The sequence below is a fragment of the Oryx dammah genome, unplaced genomic scaffold, assembly GCF_014754425.2.
Source record: "Oryx dammah isolate SB20612 unplaced genomic scaffold, SCBI_Odam_1.1 HiC_scaffold_25, whole genome shotgun sequence".
Taxonomy (NCBI): Eukaryota; Metazoa; Chordata; class Mammalia; order Artiodactyla; family Bovidae; genus Oryx; species Oryx dammah.
The window spans coordinates 71,693,322-71,702,016 of NW_024070209.1; the positions used below are offsets into that span (position 1 = coordinate 71,693,322).

The 8,695-nt window shown below is 52.8% G+C and overlaps 1 protein-coding gene across 1 annotated transcript; it reads right to left on the reverse strand.

Moving 5' to 3' along the window:
• Positions 1-3,219: 3,219 nt before the first annotated feature.
• On the reverse strand, positions 3,220-7,395 carry TCF23 (transcription factor 23). The gene is made up of 3 exons (XM_040224417.1): positions 7,011-7,395; positions 6,063-6,305; positions 3,220-4,213 (listed from the first exon to the last, which is right to left on the reverse strand). Exons 1-3 carry the CDS (start codon positions 7,230-7,232, stop codon positions 4,034-4,036), a joined length of 645 nt encoding a protein of 214 aa, XP_040080351.1. The 5' UTR covers positions 7,233-7,395; the 3' UTR covers positions 3,220-4,033.
• Between the last annotated feature and the right edge of the window lie 1,300 nt (positions 7,396-8,695).

An 8,695-nucleotide genomic window follows, 5' to 3' on the forward strand; every position in this document is an offset into this window, starting at 1 on the left:
AGCCCCTTGTCTTGAAGGCCAGGACTGAATCACTGTGTCTGCCCCAGGCAGAGAATAGAGTTGTCACATACAGGGTCAGGGGGATGAGGTGAGAGGTTTTCTTAACCAGTGCCAATCTATTCTAGAACAGAGATTCTAAGAATTTTTGGTCTTAGGATCCCTTACATTCTTTAAAACGTAGGACTCTGAGAAGATTTTGCTGTGGGTAATTTCTATTGATATTTATCATATTAGAAATTAAAATAGACTTAAATATTTATTTTAAAATAATATCAATTAACCCACTATATGTGACTATACATACCATTTTTATGAAAAATAATTATGTTCCGTACTGGAAAATATTTAGTGAGAAGAGGCATTGTTTTACATTTTTGCAAATATCTTTAATGTCGATTGTAATTGAGAGCTGGTTCTCCTATCTGCTTCTACCCTCCATCTGCTGTTGCAATATCCCATGTTGTTTGGCTTCTGGAAAATTCCATTATATTCATGAGAGGGAGTGAAAAAAGGCAAATCACATCTTGCATTACCAGAATAATTATGGCCACTTAGAGCACAGAATGGGTCTCAGGGACCCCCAGTGTTCCTAGACCAACACTTTGCATATCTGTGATCAAGAGCAAACTTTTTCTATAAAGGGCTAGAGTTCTTTCACAGAACTCTATCTGGGGCTTTGCTGGCTGTGGCAGCTATTCAACCCTGTCATTTTATCAGGAAAGTAGCCATAGATCGTATGTAAACAAATAGGTGAATCTGTTTTCCAATAACTTATTTACAAAATCTGGGCTTCCCAGATGGCGCCTGCCAACGCAGGAAACACGGGAGACACAAGTTCGATCCCTGGATTGGGAAGAGCCCCTGGAGGAGGGCACGGCAACCCACTCCAGTGTTCTTGCCTGGAGAATCCCACAGACAGAGGAGTCTGGTGGGCTACAGTCCATGGGGTTGCAAAGAGTCAGACATGACTGAAGGGACTTAGCACAAAATCTGGGGCTGCATTTGCTTTGCAGGCCATAGATTGCCAACCCCTGCTCTCGAATACCAAAGTTGCAGGGGCCCTGGGTTTAGAGAACTTAGGCCACACAAGGGAGAGGATCTCATCCATAAGGGCCATCTGATTCATCCTCGCCCGGCTACGTCCAGAGGAAGAGAAAGGAAATTTCTCAGACAAGACTAGATTCTCTGTTTCTAATCACTTAGTTCTCAGTTTAGTGAAATCCTCAGTCTCCAGCTTAATATTAGGTATCCCTTGGCCAGCTCTGCTTTTCCCAAAGCTCATCTAAGCCTCTGCCCTCTAACTTTGTTGCCCCTCAGAAAGCACAGGCATATCACACATCAGGCCCCAGGGAAGCCGTCCTGGCCATCACTGTCCCACCCCTACGGTGAGGGGGCACCTGGAGATGGGCAGGAGGTAAAAGACCCACCAGTGGACCAGCATCCTTCTCACTCCCGATCCAGGACACCTGAGTGTCATTTTGTCGTCTGGGCTCCTGTTTCCTTTTGGAGCTTCTTTCCCACATACCCCTTCCCCTAGGGTCTCCTGCTGCTGCTGCTGCTGCTAAGTCTCTTCAGTCGTGTCTGACTCTGTACGACCCCAGAGACGGCAGCCCACCAGGCTCCCCCATCCCTGGGATTCTCCAGGCAAGAACACTGGAGTGGGTTGCCATTTCCTTCTCTTAGTGAGAGGGTATTTTTCTTTCTCTGCTACAGAGGAAAAAGGGCCTCCTCTTGGTTCTGGTTCATATGGGTCAAAGTCTCCAAGCTGACATCTCTTCTGGTTATTCCCATTCACCCCCTGGTCCTTTCCTTGGCAATGCCTGCCCTCTTGCACCCTTTTGCCTCACTGGTCTGGGCTGTGCTGGGTGCTGTCTGACTGGAGAAGGCTTTTGGAGCCCACAGGGCCTGTCTAGAGCACTAAGGAAAGCAGCTTTGCCTGGAAAGATCCCGAGGCAGACTTAGCAACTCATCATGATGGCACTTGCCCTCCCCAGCTCCCACCAGCTGCATCCTTCTCTGGCCCTCCTTGTCTTTTCTACCAGGGTAATGTGATCCTTCTGCCCTCAAAGGATGTGACATTACAAGGCAAAGGCTGGATGTGAACTGGGTGGATGGAGCAAGCTCCAAACCCTGAGTTAGCAGAAGAAACCCCGTGCTATGGCAGATGGTGGGGGGCAGGGACCCAACACACCCTCAAAGCCAGCTTTCCCAGCTTCATCCCCAGAGGGATGGTGTGCTACCAGCTCATGAAGAAATTCATCTGTTCCTCTTCAGACCATGCTCAAACTCAACAAGGAAGATACTGCTATTTGGCTTTAAAAATAGAACATTCAAGCTGGACTTTTATGGTCTTGTGAAGAACGCTGTGCTCGTGCCCATCCACACCTGGTCTCTGCCCTGCCTGGCCCCGTCCAGCTGCCCAGAAGCGGCTCTGCACAAGCTCTCTGGGCCCCTCAGCGGAGACTCGGAAGATTTACGAGTCTGGCCTTGGCTAAGGCCTTCTCCCCATGGCTCCCAGCCCCGGTCCAGCTGCTCTCCCACGTCTCACGCTGCCTCAGCTGGAACGTTCTGTGTCTCCTTTCCTGCCTCCACCCCAGTCTGCTGAGTCACTCCCTCAGCCCCCTTTCTCCTGCTGTCCTAGCCAGCCTTGTGGAGGAATAGCCACTCCGCACACCAGAGCTCAGGCTCCTGGACGCTCCCAGCTAGTCGGAATCTCATTTGCTCTCATGGTGGCAACGGTGGCTTCTGTCTAAGGCTATCCATCCTTTTGGGACTCTAGTTGGCCTGATCCCTGCTTTTCCACTCCAAGGCACTGAAGTTTAACAAAAAGGTAGTTCCTTCACTGTCTGGGCTTTAGGTGCCTGATCTGAAGCCACACCTGATCTGGAAAGTTCCTTTCTGTATGTATAGACTCTGTGATCTTTCCTCAAACAACTTCTATAGGGCCAGAGATAAATTCCATCAAAACACTATCTGATTTCTGGCACCCCATGGCAGGACAGGGAGAGATCCTGGGAGAGCAGTGCCTATGGGGAGGAGCTGGCCCAAGAGAGCTCATTCGAAGATAGACTGTGGAAATAACTCGTGAGCCAGTGAGGCCTTCAGCCAAAATCATGGAAAGAACCCAGTGAACCCAGGCCTATCTTGTTTGTCTTGGAGGTTAGGTATCTAATACAATGGCAGATTGTCATTATTAGCCCCTGGAAAAGATACACATTCTTCTTCTAAGGTCCTTCAAGGATGTAATTGAGTCTTCATACATAAGGCTTTAAGGTGTTGGGATGAAATTTCAAACCAGGCAGCTAGGACCATGTACAGATTTCTCTGCATCCTGGAATGTAAGCAATGTAAGCTTTCTGGCTTAACCTGTAAATATAACTCATATCAAGAAAAGAGTGGAAGGTTGCAGGGCCCAGAGAGGGAGAAAATGTCGTGATGCGGGGCAGCTGGAGAGACCATAATGCAGATACAAGACTCCTAAATTCCTCCCTGCCTCTGAAGTTGGGTGAGCATCTTGCAGTGCAAATAGCAGAGGATGTTCCCTTCTTCAGTGTCCGCTCTGTCTATATGACCCCGGTCCAGCTCTGTTTACACTCACAGCTGCCAAGAGCCAGTCTGGCCCATGGTCTTCCCATCACCCCCTGCAGCCTCTGCCAGCCTCGGCCGCTACCTCAGCCTCAGATGCTACCTCTGTGCCGTTGTCTTGCAATCTCCCAGGGTTTGTGGGAACCTCAGGAGAGAAAAGCAAGGGACGGTGCACAAATTCAACTTCCAACTCAGTCACACCCTTTCCTTGTAACTGCCACAAGGGAACGCCTGGGGCGTCACCTGTGGGTGGCAAGCTGAGGCTCTATCTGCTCCTGGTCCTCCTGCGTACTCTCATCACAGAGGTGCCCACTGCTCTGCTGGGACCCGGAGCCGAGCCTGAATCAGATCCGACGGGTGAGAGGCAGAATGAAGACAGGTGAGGCCTGGCAGAGAATCCAGGTCCCAAGGCTTGAGTCGCAGCCCAGGAGAAGGGGCGACTGGACGATCACTTGTCACTGGGCGCTGGTGACCCTGGCCTGGTGGGAAGAAGGGCGTCTGCCTCTCCAGAGGCCGCGGGCCCGGCCTCTGCCTCCTTTGTTCTTTGGCCCGAGTTGGAGGCTGTGGTGGAGTCCAGACCAGCGCACCCCAGGCCTCCAGCATAGAGACGAGATCGCATCGGCCACTTCTGCAAGACACAGGGAGGGCACGAGAGTCAAGCTCACTAGCAAAGCCCCTCGTAGCCCTTGGCACCCAAAACTGGGCCTTCCCTAGCCTCCCTCCCTGGGACCACCCCCCTCCCACCACCACGACTGCACCGTGACGGTGGTCCTGGGCTCACCGCCACTCCTGGCCTCACACCTTCTCCTGACTCCCTGGGCCTGGCTGAGAGGCACAGGAAGAGCTGTCTGAGGAGAGCAATGGCCACAAGAGGAAACTGCCCCCACCGTGGTGGGGAGGGAGGTGGGCAGCCGTCAGGGGCTGGGTTGTTGGGAGGGCAGCCGAGTGGGGCAGGGAGAGGCTCCTCCTGACACTGAACAGTCCTGGCTCCTTCTCTCGCCCAGCTCCCGCCCAAGTGCCTGTGGCCGCACACATCAGTGCTGCCCACTCTCTCTAAAAGCAGCAGGCCTCTCAGGCCCATCCGTCCCTGCAGCAGGCACGTGGGCAGTCCCAGAAAATGCAGGTTGACTCTGCCCTAAGATCTGCCCTCCTCTTGACAGCCCTCCGACCCAGTGGTTGAGGGTCCCTGCTCCTGCGTAGCTACCCCACCCCACCAAGCTGCCAGGGTTCTAGACCTAGCCGGGCTCTCATGTATTCATTCTTCAACATATTTATCCACCATGCACTTCATGCAACTGCCTCCCCTCAGCTAAGGAATGACTGTGCCACCCAGGGACTCTGCACCAGGTGCCACCACTGGCATTTCAGAGTGACTTCTTTTTGTTTCAAATTCTTGCATTTTAGCTGTATTTACATCAAAGAAAAATATCTTAAGTCTCAAGACATTTCAGAACTATGATGTTTAAGGGAGAGAGATGGTGACAAGTATCCTCCATAAAAATAAAGTTGCTATCCTCAGAGGGCAAAGATGACCCTTTATCACAGTTACACTCTGCAACTGGCAACTTACTCTGCACTCCCCACCCCCACCTCCACCCCCGCAGCCTGCCTAGTAGCTATGAGCCTGTGGTGTAAAGTCACTCTAGGGTTCAAACAGCATTCAGACAGTTAACCTCCCTAAGCTTTGTTTTTCTTTGTCTGTAAAGTAATTCTCAACTAAAAACAAACAAACAAACCTTCATTTGGTTCTTGTGTGGATTAAAAGATGAAAATGCTCTAAAGCCCTTAGTCCAGCTCCTGGAATAGCTTAACATAATGTTAACACAATGTTAACCGTTATTGCAATGATGATTATTATTAATCATACTTTTCCTTCATGATCTCATTTCATTCCCTGGAAGCGAAGTCAGAGTCACAGTGTCTTCTTTTTTACATATAATGAAATAGAAGTTCGGGAAAGGTAGGAGGCAGCCTGGTAAGTTCGGCATGCAGTATGCCCTCCTCCCTGATTTCCCAGCCCCTGCTGGTCCCCTACCCAGTTGGGTGGCTTCCAAAGTGATGTTTTCTTAGACCAACCCCTCCTGAGACAGAAGTCCAGAGGACACCAAGGTGGAATGGTGTCTTGAAGGCCCTGGAATCTATGAATCTCCCTAAAGTGTGGTTTTCTTCCCCAGGCCCCAGCCCTGGAAACTGCCCACTTTGCTCCTCAACCACTAAGTGCCCCAGGGCCTCTTAAGAATTTCCCTCCCCTTGGAGGAACCACATTCTCATGGAGTCATTTCTAATCATCACCCCCACTGCATCCCATGAGAAACACAGGGTCAGCCCAGTCCCAAGAGCCTGCCTCAGCTTCTCTCCCTCTGAGAGAGCAGGAAGCAGCTGGTCCCAATGTCAGCTCTGCCCAAGGGATGGGGCCTGAGTCCAGGGTGTTCCCCATCCCAAACTTCCTTCCCCAAGGCCCCGGGCCTGCGACCTACCTTGAGAGGGTGCAAGTAGCGGAGTCCACGCAGGAAAGGCGGCCAGGCGGGGCCGGGCATCTCTTGTCCAAGTGTGCGGGTGAGGTGGGCTATGTAGCTGGTGGCCAGCACCAGCACATCCAACTTGGACAACTTGGTGTCAGGCGGCACGGCCGGCAGGGTGGACTGCAGGGCCAGGAAGGCCTGGCGCAGTGTCCTCACCCGGCTCCGCTCCCGCGCAGCGTTCTCAGGACTGGCCTCGCTCTGCACAGAGGACCCGGGTGAGTGGTTCTGACCGGACCCCCATCTCCCCTGGGTGCTAAGTGTATCCTAGGGCAAGGTCTCCTGCCAGAGTAGTAGCAAGCCAATCGGCAGAGACCCAAGGGCCTCATCCCCTCTTTGTCTGTTCTCGACCCAGCCCCACTTTACAGTGGAGGAAATGGAGAGAAGACCTCGCCTGGGCTCAGAGCTGCGAGTCCTGGCCTCTCCCATCCTCCACTGGGCCTCCCTCGGCTCTTTCTCCATCGACACCTAACTCTGAATCCTGCTTATCAGGATGCCCTGGGTCCACAGCAAGCACACAGTCCTACCCTGCTCTGTAGGGCTGACCCTCGGCCCAGCCAGGTCCTGAGATGAGGATGCAGCTGTGGTTAAGAGGAAAGGACAGCAAAGCCCACGGGCTCTGCTGCTGATGGCTGCTCTGGAATTTTGGGAAGCACCTCACTCCTCTGGGTCTCAGTTTCCTCAAGAGAAGTCAGCTGGGCCAGCTCTCTGAGCTGCACTCTGGTGAAGGCCAGTTCTGACTTGTCCCAACTACCCAAGCATGGAGCCCTGGAGCAGAAGTTGACCAGTGGCCCCTCTCTTGGGCAGGACAGTAACCATGAATGAGACTCTGTCATCAGAGATGACATTGCAGCACCTCCCATGCCTGCCTCCCCCAGCTCCCTCTTCAGGCCCCGACTTTCTTACCCGACCCCGAGCCAGGCTCCTGGCCCTGGCTCCTCGAGGGTTCGGGGCTGTTCGGCTCCATCTTTGGTTGCTCCAGCTGGACTCTTCCCACAGGTCCTGCCCTCTCCTGCTCAGGCGGCTCCTCTTGCTCTCAGTGCCTGCTAACAACCTCGGCGTGGCCTTGGCTGGGCTCTGCCCCAGTCCTGGCATGGCCCGTGCCCCTCTGGCCTCCCTCTGTGACATGCCACACCCCTGAGGTGTGGTGCTGCAGCCCCCAGCTCCGGGACACAGGGCCCAAGGGAGCCCTTGGGCTCTCGCTAGCAGGGCAGGCTGGTCATCCAGCCAGCAACGTCTATATCTGAGGGAGCTGGCGCCAACTCAGTCCTGCTCGGTTCCTTGCTCTGGGAAAACCGCCCACCCGGCACAGCCCCCGCAAAAAGCCTCCTGACTGCCTCCCAGCCGGCTGAGGGGTGGGGGTGTTGGACGCGGGGAGTGGCCAAGCCCTGGGAGGAGGCCCCTGCCGAACAAGGCAGGGGGACGGTGGGAAAGGAGCACCCTTCCCGGAGCCCTGCCTGACGCTGCCGGTAGTCCTGGGATAGACCTGCAGCTTCAGCTTTGGGGCTCAAGGCCATGGAAGGGCCCTGAACTCCCTTCCTGGTGCCAGAAGCCTGGCTGTATACATCCCTGAAAGGACCTTCTCTCGCCTTTGCTTGTGAGCATGACCTTCTGGCCACAGGTCCTCCTCCCCCTATCCCAAGCATTCTTCCTCTTTCCAACTCAGTACTGTAACTCTTACCTCTTTGTCCCCCTGGAATACCTCCCTCCAGCTCTGCCAGGGGAAAAGCTACCCATCCTTTGGGTTATGCCCAAAGGATTTCAACCCCACTGAACCCAGAGCTCACGTCTCCCTCTTTGATTGGTACCCCATTCTATGCACAGCCACACCCGGTTAGCTTCCTAATGGTTCACTGTTCTAGATCAGTACAGGCCAAGCACTGTGGTAAGAACTTCACACATATTATCTCATTTCTTAGATCAAGATCAATCTTTTAAGAAAAAAAGACTCTTATATCACCACTTTACAGAAGGGAACACTGAGGTATTTGGAAGTGAAATACCTTGTGCCATGTCAAACATTGAGCAAGTGATGGAGGTCATGAAAGCCCAGGAAGTCAAGTGGGACTCGGAATGCTGCCCCTCATCCTGTGCTGCTCTGCCTTGGGTGGATCACTCACATGTCTGTTTCCCTGTGAGACTTGAGGTCTTTGAAGGCAAGGACCAGGTTGTTTGCTGAGCTGCCTCAAATCCTTCCTACAGCTGGTTAGGAGGGGCAGGCTGAAGGAACAGCCAGCCTGCCAGGGTCACCCCTGAACTTGAGTTACCACCCCTCCCTGCAGCAGAATCACTGCAAGTCCCTTATCCCTCAATCTTAAATGCCAGCAGAGACGGAATAAGTAAAGGGAAAGTACAGAGAGGACAGAGAAACAAAGGAGGATGTACAGGGAGACAGACATTCAGTCAACCAGAGAAAGGAAAACAGAGGCGAAGTAATACTGACTTGAATGTCCATCAGTAAAGAGGTGATGACATTGATTTCGGTATATTCATACTGTGGGATGATATGCAGTAATAGGAAGTAAACCTGTGTATAGTGACCTGAAAAATCCCTCTATAATACACAATGAAGTATCGAAACTTAGCTGTAG